The sequence below is a fragment of the Lissotriton helveticus genome, chromosome 3_1 (genome assembly GCF_964261635.1).
Source record: "Lissotriton helveticus chromosome 3_1, aLisHel1.1, whole genome shotgun sequence".
NCBI lineage: Eukaryota > Metazoa > Chordata > Amphibia > Caudata > Salamandridae > Lissotriton > Lissotriton helveticus.
In genome coordinates this window covers 1,779,677,660-1,779,699,406 of record NC_136061.1, presented here as the reverse complement: position 1 = coordinate 1,779,699,406, position 21,747 = coordinate 1,779,677,660, and the positions used below count along the sequence as shown (strand labels likewise).

At 44.4% G+C, this 21,747-nt stretch overlaps 1 protein-coding gene and 1 pseudogene across 2 annotated transcripts in view; both read right to left on the bottom strand.

The window, feature by feature from the left end:
- CRYBG2 (crystallin beta-gamma domain containing 2) overlaps nucleotides 1–21,747 on the bottom strand; it is a 403,207-nt gene that overhangs the window by 47,568 nt on the left and 333,892 nt on the right. For both annotated transcript variants that reach the window (XM_078682657.1, XM_078682658.1), the window contains 2 exons: nucleotides 15,610–15,728; nucleotides 4,757–4,919 (listed from right to left, as the gene is read on the bottom strand). In XM_078682657.1, coding sequence (XP_078538783.1) covers nucleotides 4,757–4,919; nucleotides 15,610–15,728 — 282 coding nt within the window. The remainder of the gene's footprint in view (nucleotides 1–4,756; nucleotides 4,920–15,609; nucleotides 15,729–21,747) is intronic.
- On the bottom strand, nucleotides 7,619–9,119 carry LOC144825344 (2',5'-phosphodiesterase 12-like; annotated as a pseudogene).

Genomic DNA, 21,747 nt, shown 5'->3' with positions numbered 1-21,747 from the left:
TGTTACACTATATTCATTTATATAAACACAAAGCTATATATATATATATATATATATATATATATATATATATATATGTAGAAACAATCCTGTTCCATCAGTGATCGGCGGAACCAAACAGGTATGGACCTCCAGCTATCCTTTTCCAATGTAGTGAGTAGTAATTACCAACAAAAGAATCACTCCTCAAGTATATATATACACACATATATGTGTGTGTTTGTGTGTGTGTGTGTTTGTGAGTTTATATAAGTATATATTTATATATAGTATTACATATTATTGAGATTTATTTAATTTACATTAAATTAAAGTTATATATGAACATATTTAACATTTACTGCTTTAAATATATTTTTAAAATCTATATTTTTTAGACAATATTAGTGTCAAGAATATTTTTGGACGAAATGTTTGTACTTACCTCTATAATTATAGGCACACAATATTGTGGTAAATTATATTTTTGACACAATAATTTTGTCAGCGATATTGTTTGCCATGGTATTCTGTTAGTGATCCATGAATAAGTGATTCAAATCAATTTGTAAGCCAAGTGCTGCTGTTATAGAACAAAAAAAGAAGGCTGTCTATGAGAATCTGAAGAACTCAGTCCCACTGTCTGCTCCTTCCCAGTCATCACAGAGACCTGAAATTGAGACCTCCGAGTAGAAGCTCCAAGTTTGAACCCAAAATTGTACGCTATGCAGATTGGAACTTCATGTATTCGGGCTGTTATACAGCACCTCGTGGCACCCAATGTATGCACTTACTGGACTAATGGCTGAGTGGTGGAGGTCCAGGTTCCCCTTGGACCAGAGACGTTTTTAGGCATGGACAAAGTGGGCTCTGGCCCATGGCTACAGCCTTTCAGGGCCCCCCTGATAGAGCCAGCTCGCTTCTGTAGAGAGTCTTTGCCTGATGCCCATGAATAGCTCTTGAACGGTATACATACTTTACAACGCAACTTTTACAACGACCTACCATTACCACGCATTTTTTACAACGCAGGATCCATTACAACGCATACCATTACCACGCATGTATTTACAACGCAGGTACTTTTACAACGCATACCATTACAACGTAAGTATTGGTAAGTATATTATTTTATTAAAAATATTATAAGTTTGCGTTTTTGGATAAAGGGGTATTTTTAGGGTTCAGGGTCAGTTTTGGGTTTTTGGGTAAAGGGGTATTTTTAGGGTTCAGGGTCAGTTTTGGGTTTTTTGGTAAAGGGGTATTTTTAGGGTTCAGGCTCAGTTTTGGGTTTTTGGGTAAAGGGGTATTTTTAGGGTTCAGGGTCAGTTTTCAGTTTTTGGGTAAAGGGGTATTTTTAGGGTTTAGGGTCAGTTTTCAGTTTTTGGGTAAAGGGGTATTTTTAGGGTTTAGGGTCAGTTTTCAGTTTTTGGGTAAAGGGGTATTTTTAGGGTTCAGGGTCAGTTTTCAGTTTTTTGGGTAAAGGGGTATTTTTAGGGTTCAGGGTCAGTTTTCAGTTTTTGGGTAAAGGGGTATTTTTAGGATTCAGGGTCAGTTTTCAGTTTTTGGGTAAAGGGGTATTTTTAGGGTTCAGGGTCAGTTTTCAATTTTTGGGTAAAGGGGTATTTTTAGGGTTCAGGGTCAGTTTTCAGTTTTTGGGTAAAGGGGTATTTTTAGGGTTCAGGGTCAGTTTTGGGTTTTTGGGTAAAGGGGTATTTTTAGGGTTCAGGGTCAGTTTTGGGTTTTTGGGTAAAGGGGTATTTTTAGGGTTTAGGGTCAGTTTTGAGTTTTTGGGTAAAGGGGTATTTTTAGGGTTCAGGGTCAGTTTTGGGTTTTTGGGTAAAGGGGTATTTTTAGGGTTCAGGGTCAGTTTTGGGTTTTTGGGTAAAAGGGTACAGGGTAAAAATTAAATATAATTAAATTTAAATTACATTAAATTAAATTGATTAAATTAAATTAAATTACATTAAATTAAATTACATTAAATTAAATTAAATTAAATTAATTAAATTAAATTAAATTACATTATATTAATTTTAATTAAATTAAATTTTAAAAAATATTATATACTTACCAATACTTACGTTGTAATTGTATGCGTTGTAAAGGTATATGCGTTGTAAATACATGCGTGGTAATGGTACTTCGTTGTAATGGATCCTGCGTTGTAAAAATTGCGTGATAATGGTAGGCGTGGTAAAAGTATGTGTTGTAACGTCATACATCCTCTTGAACAGATTGTTTTAAATTAAGTTTTATTTTAATTTATTTTAATGTGGGTGACGTGTGAGAGTCTATTACAGACATATTGCAGATAAATGTTGTGTTTACATTTCATGTAACATCCAGAAAAATGTTTCTTGTAGATGTACACAGGACCTCACAAATGGGAAAATGGGAGTGTGCCTCAGAAACTATTTGCAGCAATATCAGTCAGCTTCTGAGTGTTACAATATTGAAAGCACACGTCACGATCACTCATTATTAGATGTGAACATATTTAGAATTTGGACGAGTGTATCTGTGCACTGTCAGTGACCTGGCCAAAGAGGGCCCGAAAGAGCTGAAACTGGATCATAAATGTAAAGCCCTACTGAACAGGGGCCCCTAAAATACGTTTGGCCCATAGCCCCCAAAATCCTTAAGATGTGTCCCTGCCTTGGACCCTGGAGGGTAGTTCCTGTGAACCACATAGGGTAAAGAGATACGAGGGATGCCTAATGGGGGAGGGAGCGTATGGCAGTGGGAGTGTGGCCTGGAGTGGGGCTGATTTTGAAAGTTTAAGACTTTAGCATGCCCCATCACCACGGGAATTGTTATATTTTAATTAGAGCCAGGGTACTCAAACTTTTAGTGAAGGTGATTGCTGTTTCTGTTGGAAGGTGGGTGGATATGTGGAGATTTGAGATACATTATAAAAGGGGAAACACCAACACCAATGGGCTACTACTGTACCACAATGCAGCCAACACCAGGTTGATCACACAATGACCAAGTGAATCGGCTTTAACCTCAAAGGCTTAATCTCAGTAACTAAGGGCCTGATTACGAGTCTGGCAGTCCACAGGCCGCCAGACTCATGGGGTCGCGGTGGTCTCCCAACTTGAATGGGACATCATTGCTGCGCTATAGCTGCCAGAATTGGAAATAGCAGTTTAAATAGAAAATTAGCTTTGCACGTTGTAACTCTTGAATACCCCTCGTGACATACATGCGCAAAAAAGGACCCCGCCAGGAGATATGCTTGTGGTTTCTTAGGCACAAGCCCTTGTGATACTGACTGGGGCGCATGGAATCGGCCACTGCACCTCATAGAGTGAAATGACGTAATGGAGGTCTCTTCCGATCCAGCTCCTCACAGTAATACTTGATCCACCAGTCCCTGGTGGGGGCGGATGGGGTGGAGGGGTCCGCGGGGCAGTACAGCCAATCGCAGAGATTCACTTGCACCCAACTAGATTGCTCAAAATGTCCCACGCGATCTGGCCAATCTAATTGGTTGCAGGTTGGCCAATAAAAGATGTTCCATACGATGGAAGGGCTACAGTGCTTCACATGCAAAGCGCCGTAGTGGATTTGGAAACAGAATGGCTGCCATTCCGCTCTGGGGCTAGGGACAGACCAGCCCTTGCTCCAGTACCACCCTAGGGAGAAAGATATTTGCTGCCCTTGCTACTGTTGGTGAATAAAAGGAGACACCAGCCCTTTTTCACAGGCTAGCTCCAACTGGCTTCGTCAGAGCAGCAACTTGCCTCTAAACACACATATCCTCATCTCCCCTGAATCACTCACAATGTAGCTCCCTCAGGCTGGTTACAGGTTGTTTGTTGGGTTGGAGAGGGGTGTTGATGTGTGGCGGCAGTAAGTTAGAGCTAGATGGGCAGGCAAGGTAAGGGGCTGAGGCACGTTAAGAACGAAGAGGAGTGCTTTAAACGAAATCACTGAAGCCAAGGAAGAGAGGCGTTGCTGTTTGCAGGACCTTCATGCAAACAGTTGTTTCCCACCTCTGAAGCTTGGCGCCCTGGGCCTAGGCCCAGCTCGTCTCAGCCAGAAGCCAACCCTGGCTGGAGATGGGGAATTCAAAGGACTTCCATGTGCCTGGTTTCCAGCAGTCAAGCGACCTCGACTTGATGGTGATTCTTGCGATGTGTAGCAAGTGACAGTGGCACATACCTCTGGAAAGTCCATACTTCTTTCTGTGATGATGTCGTCACTGACAAGCAGTCTGGGCACAGATGGCTCCAGGGCCTGTTTGTGAACAACTGATCAGTGTTTGGATGTGAGTATCGTGATGCACACTGTGTAAAAAGGGTGACACGGGAATGATGTCCTATATGCCATTTATTTTTCAAAAGGCAGACTCTACCCAGATCTGTAGAATATGTTAGCAAAGCGCACTCTAGACACTATCGAACAAAAGTGACAGTTTATGTATCAATCAATCTGTTTTTGAGCCCTTTACCTGCTTTCATCCTACAACAGCCCATCCTAGTTCACACTACTCCCGCCCTTTTCCCCTTCCCCCTTCTGTTTCACTCAAACTTGCCCATTTTCCCACAATGCACTCTATAATACCATTGTGCTATTTAACGTTACTTCATCCTATTTCACACTAATGCGATGCATTTCACCCTCTATAGCCACATTTCACTGTAATGTGCCATACCTCACTTTAACTCCCCCAATGGTGCGCATACTGTGTGGAACTTCAACTCAGCCTAAACAAGAGCTATGTGTGAGCCATCTAATCCCTGAAGTGGCAGCCATCTTTACTCACCCGGACCACGTGCCGCAGCGAACCGATGCGGACAGGCGTCATTGCCTCCTCCTCTGCCTCTGAATCTTCGTCCTGGTTCCCCCAAGGATCAGTCAGCTCAGTGTCACCCTCCTCCAGCACGATCTTCCGGCCCTGGTAGCGAGGCTTCTCATACATGACCCAGCTGCAGACACAAGAGATTGGGAAACAGAAGACTTAGGAACAGAATCCAGGACAAAGGGGTCAACCCAGAGATCTCGCTCTTCCACCAGGCGAGGAACCTACTCTCACAGAGGGCTCTAAATCTCACCTCGTAGTACAACTAGCCCAATCTTCCTGAGTTACCTGCATCCTCTAATTTTGCAGAACAAGACGGCCGGTTGGTGGTGGGGTAAATTGGGGTAGATTGGCATGGGGAAGATTGGGGTGCAGTAGATTAGGGTGTGGTACATTGAGGCAGGCAAATTGGGGTGGGCAGATTGGAATAGATTGGGTCAGATTGGGGAGGGGTATATTGGGGCGGGCGGTGTAAATTTGGGTGGGGTAAATTGGAGTATGGTAGATTGGTGTGAGGTAGATTGGGTTATATTGGGTGGGGTAGACTGTGATAAAATGGCTGGGTTAGATTGGAGCGGGGTGGATTGTGGTAGATTGTAATATTTTGAAGTAGGTTAGTTTGAGGTAGTCTGGAGTAGGGTAGATTGGAGTGGAGTAGATTAGGGAACATTGGAATGAGGTAGATTGGAGTGGGGTAGGCAGGGGTGGAATGGGGTAGATTAGAGTGGGGTAGATTGTGGTGGATTGAAGTGGGGTAGAAAGGTGTAGGGTAGATTGGAGACGGGTAGATTGGGGTGGGCAGATTGGGGTGGGGTAGACTGTGGCAAATTGGGTCAGATTGTGGTAGGATGGGTGGGGAAGGGTAGATTGGAGTGGGGTAGATTGGGAGATATTGAAGGGGTGGAGTAGGGTAGATTGGAGTGGAGTGCAATGCGATGAAGATGGGGAGCAGTAGCACGTGGAGGAATGCGGAGAAACAGTGCGATGAAGATGGAGGAGCAGAAGTGCGATGAAGACGGAGGAGCAGCTGTGCCATGATGAAGTGGGAGCATTATTAGGATGAGGTGCATGTTCCTCTCTATCATCAATAGCTGTGTAGGCAATTTGTTTTTAAAAGTAAAAAAAAGACTTTTTCAGCCCTGGACACATTTTTTCCACTGCAGGTACACGTAGAAAAACCCAACCATCCAGTATCAAATGCTTGGAGGCTGTTTTAAATGTGGGCATTTTGTTAATAAAACATATTCATTTTGTGTAATTTTTTGTCTTTCCATAAAATGTGTCTTTCTCCAGGCAAACAACTGCGGTATTGACAAATTCTGTTTCACTGCATATCAGCTCCATTTCTTGCTAGTACGTAACTGCAATGTGGAGAAAGCCTTCCATGGTTCATTTGTATGCCCATAATGCCATGGTGGTACAAAAGAGGGTAGTGATGGACGGAGCATCTGAATCAATCAAACACTCACACCCAGTCAACAGTTCTGGGTTGAGTCCATCACCGTTCTTTACCCCCCTTTTGTACCATAATGCCATGGGTTCTGATTGCCGATTTAAGCTGGTTCCTCCTTTTATAGTTGTCTTTTTGCCACATCAGCGATAGGTTTGAAAGTTGTCAGTAGAAAGTGCAGAGTTTATGGGCAGTGGGCTCTAGCTTTCAAAATTACTTTCACTTTAAAATCTTTTCATATTAGGGCTTTACATACCGTTCTGTTTGGTTTTGCTGTTGCTCATGTTCTGCCTACAAGACATTGCAGCATTCCTTCTTCCAAGTGTGAAGAGGGAGCAAGAACAGCTATTAAATCAGACACCTTGTTTTGGGCTCCGATTTTAGAGTCCCTATTTAATGCGGCAGCCAAGATGGGGTGTCCTCAGTCTTGGGCTTAGTCAACCATAGTCCCAGTATTTAACAAGCATTTGCAATGCAATAGGTCTCGCATTTGTGAGACTTTAAGCTGTTAGTATTGTAAAGGACAATGCTTTTTATTTGTGTTTTAAAAACCTAAACATAAAAGGCTTTGTTATTTACAATGCCAATCGCTCAAAGTTAATGCGAGACCTATTGCACTGCAAATGCTTGCTTCACTTGAATGCAAGTTTGCGAGGCGACTAGATTGCGTTGACACTAGGTGACAGAGAAGGGCTGTTTATCGCACAGAGTAATCTTTCATCATTCTTAACACAATTTACTAATGGCCTTTAACAAACAGCAGCCATGTCTGGTCAGGTGTTGAATATCAGCTAGAGCATCATCTGCTAGAAATCCCCATGTTTCTTAGGTGCAAGGATGGGAAAGGGATAAGGAACGCTGATAGGGGTGGCAATCAAACTCACAGCAGCAACACATGGACTCATGACATTTGTCACACAGGACTTTTGGGAAAGCGAGTTAAATATGCACTGGGTGTTTATTCCAGTTACATTAAAGGCAGTGAAGGATGGTACTGCTGCAGAGTTAAGATTTGTTTTCACCCTGACGGTGAGGGCAAATATGGAGAGGCCGATAGGGACCCGTCTCAGCACCTGTTTTTTTAGAACTGCCGTTGATGAGCACCAGCTGGACCAGGCCCACTTAAACCCCTGCATTTAGCGGTTAGTAATTGAGGCATTTCAACACAAAAGTTTGACCCGTCACTTTCCTGTTCCATGGTTACTGGTTGCTGTCCACTGACTCCCATGCTTTGGTTATTTGCATCAGTAGCTTATGTTATTTGGGACTGCCAAACATGTTGGTATTTATATAGCACACCTTTGGTTTATAAGTAGAAAAAACTTGGGATGGGTGTGTGGATTGACATGGGATGGGGAGGGGCAAACGACTGTTCATCACAAAAGGGAGACAGCAACAAGTTTCATAATTATGTCACATGCCCAAAGGCACACGAACTGATGCTGTTTGCCCAGTTTCACAACCAGGTTCACAGTCATATGAACACTTGTGATGATGCCAGAAGGCAAGTGGCGCAGGGATGAGAACAGGTTCTTAAGATCCAATTATTCACATCGGTCACTAGACAACACCTCCAAACAACAACGTATAATGCCAAGGCCGGCTGCCCGTGGCTTAATTGGTACCAATAAGACGCCCAACGCCTTGTCAAGGGTAGTATACAAATGCAGTTGAAACACAAGTATGGTTGGGCCACAGCAGACCTGTGCAGATTAGCCCCAGAGATGCAACAGTAGGCCCACCCCTCGCTCACCTGTAAGGCAGTGGCCTTTTGCAGCAGCTACTCCTTGGCCGCCCCGTAGTCCGACAGCTTCTCTAGCAGCTCGGCGTGCATGGGCTCCACCAGCAAAGCCTCGCTGAGGCAGATGTCATGCTTGCTGAGCAGGGTGAGCTTGTCTGGCCGGTAGAAGGTGGCGAGGCCCTTGTGCTGCTTCTCCTTCAGCTTGAAGAGGCCCTGCAAGCCGAAAGCATACAGGGCTGGGCAGAGACTGTCCGTGAAGACAGGGCAGTCCACCTCCTGCAGGCAGAGCAGGTCCGCATTGTAGCCACTGAGCTCCTTGCGCAGTAGGGTCTGTCTGTAGTCCATGTCCAGTGCGTAGGGTGCACAGTAAGGGTACAGCACTACCCGGGAGTGCTCGGTCTGCGCGTACATGTCCGCCAAGATTTTGTAGGAGACTGTGCGGAGGAGCAGCTCGGCGCTCACCCGCTGCGTGTACAGGTGCCGCTTTTCAAAGGCGCACACCCTGGGCCCGGCCTCCACCATGCAGCTGGCCTCCCCCTCCCAGGCGGTGCCGTACGGCGGCGGGTCCACGCTGCCCGGGTGCAGTGCAGCTTCAGACGCAGCCCGATATCCACATTGGTCGGCGTGTAGACCCGCTGGCTGCCCACGGGGGGCCATCCTCCTGGCTTCTCGGGCGCCACCTTGAACCAGCGGAAGAGCGAGACCTCCAGCTGCCCGAACTCGATGTGCAGAGCGGGACAGATGGGGAAGCCGGCCATGATGTGGCGGGGAAGCTGAGCCTGGCGGAAGGAGGGCGGGTTGCGCTACACCGTATAGCGGGCCTCCCCCACGTGCAGGACGGCGCCCTCCCGCCTGGCCTCGGCGTTGAGCAGCTCGTCGGGCAGCTGCTGCTCCTGGTAGTAGAGGCGCACAGACGGCTCTGCAGGGGAGGCAGACGGGGAGGCCTTCCCGCCGCGCCTGCTTTTATTGGCCTTGCTGCTCTGGGCCGCCTTCACGGCGTTGGTTGCGGTGCGGGCCAGGGCCCGGCCCAGAAGCTCCGACTGGTCCCGTTGCATGTGCTTCTGACTGCCGTCAAGAGTGAAGGAGAGGGTCAGCTTGGGCTCCGAAGGCACACAGCGCACCACAGCCTTCTCCATCCCGCGAACAGCTTGTGCAGGCGTTAATTGTAGTTGAGCACGCACACGTCTTCCGGAGAGGAGCACTCAACTATAATTAACTTGCGCACAAGCTGTTCACTGTTTCTGGGAAGCGCGTTCACAGACCAGAGTCTGCTCGTGCACCGGTCTGTACCACTTGGGGAGGCAACACAACGACAATAAGGCTCGCTGGCGGCAGCGCTTTGCACTGCAACGCCAGGCGAGCCCTAAAAAGGGCAATAGAAATAGCACTCACTGCTATAGACCCATCTCGCTTATTGATTCAGTGGTCAAAGTGGTGAGTCGTGTCCTTTTACAGAGATTAACAACCTGGGCAGATGAGAATGGGATTTTGTCGGCAGTCCAGTATAGCTTCCGGCCGGGGCATTCTACTGTTGCACAGTGTTTTAATTTATTTATGATACTGAACAAATACACTGTTGCACATCCTGGAACCATCCACCTTGCCTTCATGAATCTGTTATGCGCTTTTGACTTTGTAAATAGGACTAAGCTATGGCAGTCCATGAGGGCAATGGGGGTGGAAAATAGCATAGTTAATTTTCTGGAGGACCTGCATTCATCATCTAAAGCTAATGTCAGGTTCTCACAAAATTTGCAGGTATCCAGGGACTTTGAGATTATGAAGGGTGTCCGGCAAGGTTGCATTTTGGCGACATTTTTATTTAACTTTTATATTAATGAACTAGACAGAGTGCTGAGGGCAACTGGTGCTGATTTTCCCTATGTAGGATGGCAGGGCATCCCCGTTCTGCTTTACGCGGATGATGTCGTTCTAATATCCAGAACCTAATTGGGCTTACAAACCCTGTTAACTGCATTTTCTGGATTCATGACAGATCGGGACATATCCATTAATAATTCAAAGTCCTATGTCATGAAAGTAGGGAAACACACGAAAAAGAGTTTCCAGTTTAGATCCGGCAATGACAAGATTCCCCGCACGAACGACTTCTCTTACTTAGGGGTCTTATTTGATGATCAACTCGGGTGGGATCCCTTAATCAAAAGAAAAAAGGGGAACTGGTGCGGGTCAATGGTGCAATTTTAAATTTTGCCTGTAAATTGGGAAAGAAACCGACGGGAGCTATACTTCAAGTGCATCAAGCAAAAAGCTTAGCTACAGCAACCTATGGCAGTGAGATCTGGGGCTACATTGTAACGGAACCCCTTCAGGTAGTGGAAAATGGGTTTTTAAAAAGGTTGTTATGTGTCCCGAGAGGAACCTCGAACATGGCGGTACATGAGAAATTGGGGGTACACTACCTAAGCGATACCCTTGCTCTGCGTCCCTTGATCTTCTGGTTAACGTGTTGGTTAAACAAAGATCTAACCTTCACTCAATTGATTTTAAGAGAGTGTCTGTCCTTAGATAATGTGGCTCGTATACCCTGGCTTAATTATATTAAAAGAGGATTCAAAATGATTGAGCGGGGAGATTAATTTTTTAAGCCAGATGCTATTGTAAAAGAGGACATGGAATTAACTAAGACAGCCTTTCTGAGCAGGAGGCATGCAGATCGGGATGCAGAAGAGGCACGGAAACCGAGTGTTCGGGCAAACCGAGTTTTCGGGCATACCTATTGCTCAAATCAACGCCACTGTCTGAACCATATCTTATGGGGTCCTTGAAGTCTCATGAAAAATTTCTTTTAACTAGGTTCCGGATGAATCTCTTTCATCTCCTACTAGCAAGACATAAGGGGCTTCTAGAGGTCAAGTGCTAGCTTCCTGTGGCTGCGACGGAAAGTCTCCTCAGGAATTGCTGCACTTTATGTTTTTTTGCAAAATGTATGAAGTCCCCAGGAGGCATTTATTAGTTCCTATTTTAAAGAAATTGAATTTTAATCAGATTAGACCTGCACTAATGTATCTCCAACTGCTGAAGGATGATTGCATTATTTTTATTGTATGGTTTTTAAAGGCAACGGTGAAATCTAGGCACTGTATGGACATGTAGCGTCTTTTTTATCTAGACATGTTTTTAGATGATTTTTTGTGTGGTAACGGAGTATGTTTTTTAATTTGTGTTACAGTTTATTGTCTGTCTTCATTGTATCTGTGCAACTTTTATGGTTTTATTAACAAAAACGGAATAAAGTTTTCTGACCGACTGAAACAGTGCGATGAAGATGGAGGAGCAGAAGTGCGATGAAGACGGAGGAGCAACTGTGCCATGATGAAGTGGGAGCATTATTAGGATGAGGTGCATGTTCCTCTCTATCATCAATAGCTGTGTAGGCAAATTGTTTTTAAAAGTGAAAAAAATACTTATTTCAGCCCTGGACAAATTTTTTCCACTGCAGGTACATATAGAAAAACCCAACCATCCAGTATCAAATGCTTGGAAGCTGTTTTAAATGTGGGCATTTTGTTAATAAAATATATTCATTTTGTGTAATTTTTTGTCTTTCCATAAAATGTGTCTTTTTCCAGGCAAATGACTGCAGTATTGACAAATTCTGTTTCACTGCATATCAGCTACATTTCTTGCTAGTACGTAACTGCAATGTGGAGAAAGCCTTCCATTGTTCATTTGTATGCCCATAATGCCATCGGTTCTGATTGCCGATTTAAGCTGGTTCCTCCTTTTATAGTTGTCTTATTGCCACATTAGCGATAGGTTTGAAAGTTGCCAGTAGAAAGTGCAGAGTTTATGGGCAGTGGGCTCTAGCTTTCAAAATTACTTTCACTTTAAAATCTTTTCATATTAGGGCTTTATATACCGTTCTGTTTGGTTTTGCTGTTGCTCATGTTCTGCCTACAAGACATTGCAGCATTCCTTCTTCCAAGTGTGAAGAGGGAGCATGACCAGCTATTAAGAAAGAGGATGTGGGGTTTGGGAGAAGCAACATGGAATACAGAGTCAGTGGCATTTGCTTGTTTGTTATTGAAAAAGAAATGGGAATAAACCTAAGTAGCAAGCACTAATCTGGAGTACTTAAACACAATTAAAGGTGGATGGGGTGGGGGAGATAAAGAAAAACAGCTGGGGGCAGGGGGTGGGACATAAAAGACGTGAATGTGGAAAGGATCGAGTGAAAACACAAATACTCGTATGGAGTGCGTAAACACAATTAAAAAGAAGCTCCAAAAACGATAGCAGTGGATGGACACAAGTACTTGGTCCATGCTCTAGGGGAGGGTCAAACACAAGAAGAGACAGGCAGGCAATGACAAACTGCAATGAAGGATATCAATCAGAGTGATGCTGTAGCTAACAAACGGTAAGCCTGTGGTTAGGCTGTAGCCCACTAACTGTAAACAACATGTCTCAAAGAGACAGAGCATGAGCTGAGACCTAAAAACAGGCATATTTACCCAGAGGTCAATGAAGTCTCCAGGCAAAAGGCAATCGCGGAAGGTCTATGACACCCTCACCTCTCACAGAAGAAGGATAGCAACTCCAATGACAAAGGCCTTTTCTTTCAACTACAATACACACATAATGTCTCCCTAGCCTCTACCGTCAGGTCTCCAAATGCTCTCACTAAACACCCAGGTCTCCTCCCCTACCAGGGACAAAAAATACATCTAAGCTCAATGTGTACATCAGCCAGTGTAACTAATACTGTCTACTCGGGAAACAGCGTTTATAATGCTGGTAATACCACGCGGGTAGATAACAACGCAGACGTTACATCGTCCGCGCTGTTACCACGCATGGCATTACATCGCAAGTCCTTTCAACGACTTGCGCTAGATGGCGGGCAACACTAGGGAATGTGTTGGATTTTAAATCCAACACATACCCTTTTGTTGCGCTAACTGGATCAGGAATAGTAACTTACACCATTCCTAAGTCCAGAGCGCCATCTAGCGCAAGTCGTAGAAATGACTTGCGATGTAAAGCCATGCGTGGTAACAACGCGGACGATGTAACATCCGCGTTGTAACCTACTGCGGGGTAATAGATGGAATAGTAACATCATACATTCTGTCTTCTCAGATATCCCCTTGAAACACAAATGCACAACCTCTGTGGTGAGTGTGTTGGGCATTCTTTCTGCCCTACAGTAACCCCTAAACCATAGCCTTGTCTGTACTTTTTATTTCGGATTCCACTGATGGGAGAAGCTATGCCTTGATTCAGCCCTTATGTTATGTGTAAAAGGGCAAACATCCTTTAGGTATCTACACCCTGGTAAAGCGAGTGAGGCATAGCAGAAGGCATACCTTCTGCTGGGTACCCAAGGGTGCCATTTTGGCGCGAAATGCACACCTGTCAAATGTCTTGTATATGAGTTCTGCCTGCTTTTGCACAGAAGTGTGGTACTTTTATAAACACACTGGAAAAAAGCAGTTTCTTGATGGTAGCTGTTTCAATGTCCATAAGTGCACAGTAAAAGTAACCTCCTTTGAATTAAAACCATTTATGGATAGATTCCAGATCTAGACGGTAGCAGTGAGTTAAATGTAAATTAGAAGCTACATTTACTTTACAATGAAACTCATAACTGTGATAAATATGCATGTATGCTTGTAAATCATAACATATGAGAAATTACAAAAAACTTCTTAAATTCTTCATCTAATCAGTGAATATACATGCAGGTCTTTAGGCTGCCTTCATTCCTTCTTAGATTAGCATTAGTTATGCTAATCTATGCCAAGGAGGATGCCTTTGACGGTGTGTCCCTTGCCAGCGTTGGTGGTGGGGGAGTTATTTATACTCATTAAGTAGCTGAGGACCCTTTGTGGATGTAGCTTTGCTGGCTGACAGTGAGGGTCACAGGAGAACCCAGAGACTGCAGTCGGATTCTCCTGAGAATTGAGGTTCCCCTTTACATTGGACAAGAAGAGAGAGGGGCTTGTGTGGGAATCTAGTAGACCTGCGTTGTGTCTACGGCTGGAGCACTGTTCTCATGTTGGTGTAATGGAGGCATGTACTATAATACTATTTTCAAACGTAATCTCTATCGTGCTTCCAATTTGAACCTGCATACTACATTGTTAGAGTAGCTTGTATCCCAAAGAGACTGTTTCTATTGTTGCTTTTTAATATTATTTCCTCACCAATTCACAAATGTGTGGTCTAAGGGATTAAGGGGTCATAAACTGTGCAGATTTTTCTCCACTACCTCAATTTTACTATCATGGCTTATATAGTCAAATGTGTTTTATGTGTGTATTTAATATTAGGTACGCTTACAATATTTTGGCCTTCATTGCAAGTGGCATATTAATTCCGATGCATGGGACTAGTAACGACTGTTGCCATCTCAATTGGAAGTTTGAGGTCTTCGGTACACCACAGGTCTCTTAACTTTCATTCAAACGATCTACGAGTAAAAGTCTGGCCCAAAATGAGGAATTGCCAGGGGAATAAGACCGGGAATTACTGATCCCCCTCAGAAATTTGTAATTTCTAAGGAGACTCTTAGGATCCAACACATAATGGGGGAGATGTTCTCCATCCTTGGAGTTACCAGTACCCAGGGTAATAGGTAATTCGGACAAATGGAAAATCCATTCAATTTACCGGCCAATTCATAATAAGGGCTTTTGTTGTATCTTTTTAGGTCAAGCCTGGGCGGTGTATGGCTGCTCTGCGAGGCATGCAGTATTCAAGTATGGACTTGAAGCTCCGCCCACTGTCCTTCCATATTTTTCATTGGCTTGTGTCATTGTTCTTTAAAAAATACTGGCTTCTGATTTGTTAGTAGGCTTGATAGTCCCTCCTTAGTACTGCCTTGACTCCATTTGTAACCTCCCATGAGTACTGGCCCTTTTACTTCTGTGGTTACACAGTATGTCTTATTTATCCTGTAAGCACTATTTTCTTTAGTGTGTTTCTACTACTACAGGCACGACATGCTTCCTTGCAACATTCAATGCACCATGCACGCTCACTTTCCTAGCAGCCCCGGACAATGGTGGCTGTTTCTATGAAATGAAATAGGCCTTGCATTTACAAGAGACTGAGCAATTGCCATTGTAAATGACAATACCTTTTATTTATGTGTTAATTATCAAAACAGATAAATAAAAGGCATTATCATTTACAATGCTAATAACTTAAACTCTTGCAAATGCGAGACCTATTGCATTACAAATGCTTGTTTTTATTTGGCTGCTGTTAAAAACAAACAGTAATGCCTTAACTGTGTATCCATCTTAGTTAATGCTTTGCCCCCCCCAAAAAACAATCTCTAACATTAAGGTGTCAACCTTGGTCCACGTTAACAAGAGGCATCACTTTCACTCACTCACAAACTGGGGACACCACATAGTCACCGTTCACACACCATTGACATCAGCCCCTTCAAACCCAAGCAAGCACTACACTCACCCGATGCACCATCTAAGGACACAATCTTTATTCGCTCTCTCAGTTGTGATATCACGTCTGCCCGCTCACAGCCCAAGGTCCTACGTAAACATCACTCGCACACCTTGGACATCACTCCCACCACAGACCCATCTCCCACTCACTCACCACCTCCAACCCCACTCTTCCCGTACTCACCCACCACGGATCACCCGAATAGAGATGGCGCTGGGCAGCTCAAGGACAGTGGCATCGTAGATATCCCCCCAGATCTCATGCTGCTCACCCTGCAGGCCAGGCTCCGTGAAGATCACCATCTGAGGACCAAATGAAGGAGAAAGAGAGTTACGATGACTGCCAGGGAGACAAACCAGTAGGAAAGCCTTCAGGGCACAAGTCCTATAAAAAGAAGTGGGGGGACTGACCAAGTTAGACACTATGCAAGTGACATCATGACGTGTGCCATCACAGCGCATGACATCACGACGTAGCGCTATAAAATAGTGCTATTTAAATTATTTGTGTAAATACTGGGACAGACCACCCCATCTGAGACTTACAGTGTCTGCACTTATATACAGGGACAGAACAAAGGCAAAAGCATGCCTCTCTTAAGTACCTAGGAAGAGATAGCAAGCTGTGTGCCTTTGTTTCCCTCTGTGGCATTTACATTTGTGTGAGGTTCCAGGCTGCCTCCAGTCAAGATATTCAAACAAAAGGAGGCCTGGTGGATCCCTTAACTTCGGCCCAGCTGGAGGTGAAAAAAGGCTCCCTCCCTGCCTGCTTGTAGCTGCTGGGAATGGAAAGCAGAGAACGTGCAGGCGCTGCTGATCGTGTCCCGGTGTCATACACCAGGACAAGTTCAGCATATTTCTGTGGGGCCTAACTTCTTGGCAGGGGGGACGGCATCCACCCTCTGAAAATAGTGAGTGGACGCCGTGTACCTGCGTGTACCCCTGACTCGTGCCCTGAAAGCCTTGTTGAGAGGCTCGGCAACACGCCGCTTCACCCACACGTGGCACGAGGGATGGAAGACTGCAGCGGAGATACTGCTCCTGATCCATCGATGGTAGGAGCGATTATAAACTGCAATATGTGAGCATTGTAAGTGGGATGAAAAGAGTAGATGGGGACCTAGAGAGGGTGGCCAAAGAGGCATAAGTACAAATCCATTATATGAGTAGTCGTCAGTGTAATTATGGATGTGGCCTAAACATGTTTAACAGAATCGTGCCCTTGACACGGCATGCCACCATTCTTTGGCTGCGTCTATGTATGTTTTCTGTTAGTGTAACTACATACATCACACGTTAATCACATACAGCTAAAATAAGTCAGACCTTTTGACTTCACCAATTCTTGTCGGTGCTTATTTTTATGAGTAACAACGCCCGAACTTCCCTTTACAACCCTTTCCATTGTTTTATTCACTAACACCCTTTTTATCCACACATACCTTTCTAAAGTGCTTCCATCTACATATCTCACACTGCATCTCCCTCTGCTCCAGTACTGCTGTTTTCTCATTCGCTCCTCCACTTTATCATCCCCCCCCTCTCTCTCTCTGTCTCTCTTTCTCACATACACAGACAAACTGTCCTTGCTTTTCCATTGGCACTCTCCATATTTCCTAAACATTGCATCTGCTTCACACACTTTCTCACAGAATCATAATTAAAGTTGCCGCATAATTGACTCTTCCTTTGAGTACTCTGCAGAGAGGCCAAGAAGTGAATGGGCATGCAGTCAGAACACCTGTGTGACTCACTGACAGGCGCTGTCAGAAACTCACGTTGGCTTCAGTCTCAGTTGCTAAACTCTCAATTGGTTCCATCATAAATACCTTGCCACGCCGCAAGACTCTGGCGAACCAAGACTTACGCTGCATACAAACTAGCCTTCATAGAGACAGCTCCTGGCAAAATGAAATATTAATATGAAGAGGGACCCAGATACCAGGCAACATGTAGGGAAACACGTGCGACGTAACAGGCACTACATCAGTGACTTGGATTCCTCTAAGGGTTTTGAATATGTGTCAAGAAAGAAATCGGTGTTTTTGATTCCAAACTTAAGGATGCGAGCATAAGGCTAGGTAAGAACCTGCTTAAATGTCTGTTTCTATTTATTTTCTGGGCCGAGCACTTGCAGAACCGGCCCCACTTAAATCCCTTCACCCATCGATGGGAGAACAGTGTGAGTGCACGTGATAACACAGCCTTTCACCCATCTATAATTCCCTTTTGCATTAAGATTGTTTATTTGTGGGTATGTGTATGTTATGAAATTTAATATGATGACTACAAGTACCAGGATTCCTAGCAGAATTGCCATTGTTGTTCTCAGAGTGGCGTAGGCAGATGTATGGCTATCGCACAGTGCCTCTGTGCAAAGGATGCTGAGGTAGTGAGCCCTTGCACCACAACATTGTGTTGATGGTGTTTACTATTCAACCCAACTCGTGATGATTTCACTTTTTACCCATGTTTGAACTAATTGAATTTGAGATGGTAGCACAGCTCTTAAATGTTTACATTGATGCATTAAAGAAATTTGGAAATCTGGCAGCGCTGTGGGTGCCCCTTTGTGTATTGTGTCGATGGTGAAATGGTGCATTCTCATTTTATGTTCTTCTGGGAAAAATTAGCCAATCAACTTTGAAGGTGGTGCACACATTTCCATAATTCCACAATTCCACAAATATTAGTGGATGAAGCCCCCTGATGGTGGCCATCATCAAATATTCTCAGTATTTGGCAAGCGGTAGGTGCTTGAGAGGTGGCAATCTCACTTACCAAAAAGCAGCGTTCGCCTTTTTGGCACAATCAAGATCAATTTAGTAAATTATACTAGCAGCTAGGGACAGAAAATTCTAAAGGGGTGTAAATTGCTGCAGGCAATGGAGATCCTTAAATTAACCTGGATTGAAACCTCAATGACAGAAAGATGGGTGTGTTGAAGAACATCTCCTTAAATGGAAACACCAAAATAGTGAATTTTATCTTCAACAAGCATTTACCCAAAGCTCGTGATAGCTCTGAGCAAGAGAGGGTAAGTCTGGGCACTTTCAATCCTAAGGGCTTAAATAACAAGGACTGAGCAAACTCTAAACCAATAGCAACTAACTTCAAGGGCTGAGGAATTTAAGATCTTCTTTAAGCACACACAAGATTATGGAAAATTGTGATGGGATGCCCTTGATAACATTGCCTTAAGCTCCGTCCTTTTAAAAAGATGACAACATGGTCTATGCAGAATTGATGTAATGACGTTTACTATCCAAGTGGTGGAAGTGAGAAAGAACTTTGAGGAGCTGGGGATGTGCAAAACACACCTAATGTTGTGAGAGACATTTAGAGGACGACCAGTGCACCAGAAAACGAAATTCGCCAAAAAGTGAGTCAAGGGGTAAGTATTCATAAAAGTCAGAAAGAGTGAAGCTTGCTGGCACTGAAAAATTGTAGTGCCCTGGCATAATATTGAAAAAGAAACAGGAGAATGTCAGAAAAGCAGCCAAACGTTTATGGCTTTGGCAATTATAATCCCAAATCCGCAACAAGTCATTCTGGGCTCATTACACTTTTTATTCCCCAATGCCAAGCTGGGTAACGTGAGAGCACATGGGATCCAGTGATTATAAATTGAAGTAGTGTGCCGACTCTCAGGGACACAATTAGCGCGGGTTACTTGATGAGACTAATTCTGCCCTGCAGGCGCTGTGCTGTCATTCAATTGGATTCAGTCTACATTACCACCTGCTTCCTACTCCCAAACCTTAGATCTAAATGTCATAGTCCAGACAGCACAGGGAAAATAGGACTTAGAGTAATTGTGAGAAGTTGGCCTGATGTATGATGTCTCCAGTTCTGGGGCACCTTATATCAGTCCAAACAATCCCTTATGGTGGTGGTTGTAAGTCAGCCTTATAGACAAGCTATCCTAGGGGTAGCATGGACTAACCAGCCTTAAAGGCTTAACTCAAGAGGACATGTGAAGCCAGCTGTTTTACCATATGCAATCCTGTAATATCAAATGGGTGGGACCTGGGAAGGGGGTGGTTAAACCCCTTTCCCTTTGTCCAGTTTTGCACCAGGACTGGGGCTGGATGGCCCCAGAACCGGTTTGACTGGAATCTGCCCAGGGACACCTTGTGTGCCACGGGCAGTGTCTAGTTTCTTTCAACCCTCCCTGCTACAATCCACTATCTCCTGTCTGGGGTGGTGTGACACCTCCCTGTGACAGGAAACCCTTTGTCCAGGCGTCCTCTGCCAAGTTTCAGTCAGCAGCAGGAGGCCAGACATGTGTCTGTGGCAGCAGCATCCATTTTGTGATGCTGGGGCTCTGGTTAGGATTAACCGCGTTTTCAGTAAAGTAACATGTCTTCTCCCTCTAGAAGGGTGGGATGCTATCCCCATCACCAGGACTGGCGAGGGGATAGTATTCCAAAGTGTATGACACCACACACGACATGTTTTGATAAAGCCAAACCAGAGTTGCAATAACCGCGAGGATTATAATGCACTTAAGAGTATATGGTATGGCAGTATCACTGGAACAGCATTAAGGAAATGGTTCCAACACTGCAGACAGGCTCAGCTCATGCTAGAGCACCATCTCACATAAAACCAAGCACTCTGCCTCCAGGATTGTAAAGGCCTGCCATAGGAGTGATTTATAGGTGTCTATGTGTCCAGATATAGGTTTAGACATAGGTATACTATATCTAAGCAAGGGGTGAGTACACCACCTTGCCCCGGCTGTGTGAACAGCCAGTTGTGTCGATTTAAGTACCAGCCAGGTTGGCAAAAGATATGCTGCAGCCCCTGGTAGGCCTTGGATGCACCTGTGCCCTGGGCACCTATAGTGCACTGTACAGGGGCTGATAAGGTGTCCAGTACCAATTTGGTTATGTACCTATAGTACATGGAGTCCATTTAAAGAGAGAGCAGATAGCCTGGGGCCCTGATTAGCAGGATCCCAGGCCAACTAAGTCGAAAACCAGCTAAACACAAGGAAATAAATCTGGGGTAACCATAGTCAGGTATCCACCTTCCTACAGTAATGAAGACTATCGGTAAGTAACCAAAGCAATATCTTTAGCAAGGGTTGAAAAAGGGCTTGTAAATGGATCCATATCACAATCCCTCAAACCAGACACCATTGCACATTCTGCAATAATTATTACTGGTGACAGTTAGTAACGTAGGATTAGAAATGAGAATAAGACGTCGTAAGAAGAGAATAAGACGTTGTAAGGAATGGTACAATCTGGTATCCTAGAGGATGAATAATGCTCATGCAGGTTTGGTGAACAAGAAATAGACACCATCAACCAAATATACACTGAGGAATCCTTGTGGCTGCTGATTGCTGGTGATGCAGTATTGGGTAAGGAGAACAATACATCAAAGAAAAGGACTGCAGAAGAGTGACCCCGCAGCCACGTGAGTGTAAGAAGGTGCTATTTGGGTGTATTTCAGTGTTTTTCTGTCATGGATTGTCTTGCTCAAAAAGTTTGCAAAGCTGGGGAAGATCAAAGCAGAGCAGGGTAGGCTTCCTTGTGGCTGTTGGCGCTTTATTTTACCTTCTCCTTATATCTACTTCAGATGTTGTCATCTCTTTATTTTAACACAGAGCAAACAGTTACTTGAGACATCTCAGACATGTTCTATCTCCATACAGACTCCCTTCCAGCTGTTACCGGCACCTTCTGGAATCTTTATTGGTGGTGATGGAGACTTGAGGAGCCTGACCCAAGCATGGTTGGTTACACGGGATCGTGGAATCAGAACCAGGCATCATCCAATAAACATACATTCTGGACTTATCATTGTTGGTGATGCAGGAGTGGAGAATTGGAACCAAGAATTTTCCGATATACATACATCCAGGAATCATCACTGTTGGTGATGCAGGATTGGAGAAATTGAACTAAGCATCTTCCAAAATACATATATCCCAGAATCCTCATTGTTGGTGCTGCAGGATTGGAGAAATTGAACCAAGCGTCTTCCAAAATACATACATCCCGGAATCATCATTGTTGGGGCAGCAGGATTGGAGAAATTGAACCAAGCATCTTCTAAAATACATACATCCCGGAATCCTCATTGTTGGTGATGCAGGATTGGGAAACCCGAGCTTCCTTCATTAAACATACATTTTGGAATTTTCATTGTCGCTGATGTAGGATTGGGGAACCAGAACTAAGCATCCTCAAGTGTAAGTACTTAATGGAATCCTCATTGTCGGTGATGCAGGATTAGTGAACTAAAACCAGGCATTCTCAAATAAACATATCTTCTGGAATCATATTTGGAATCATATTTGTTTGTG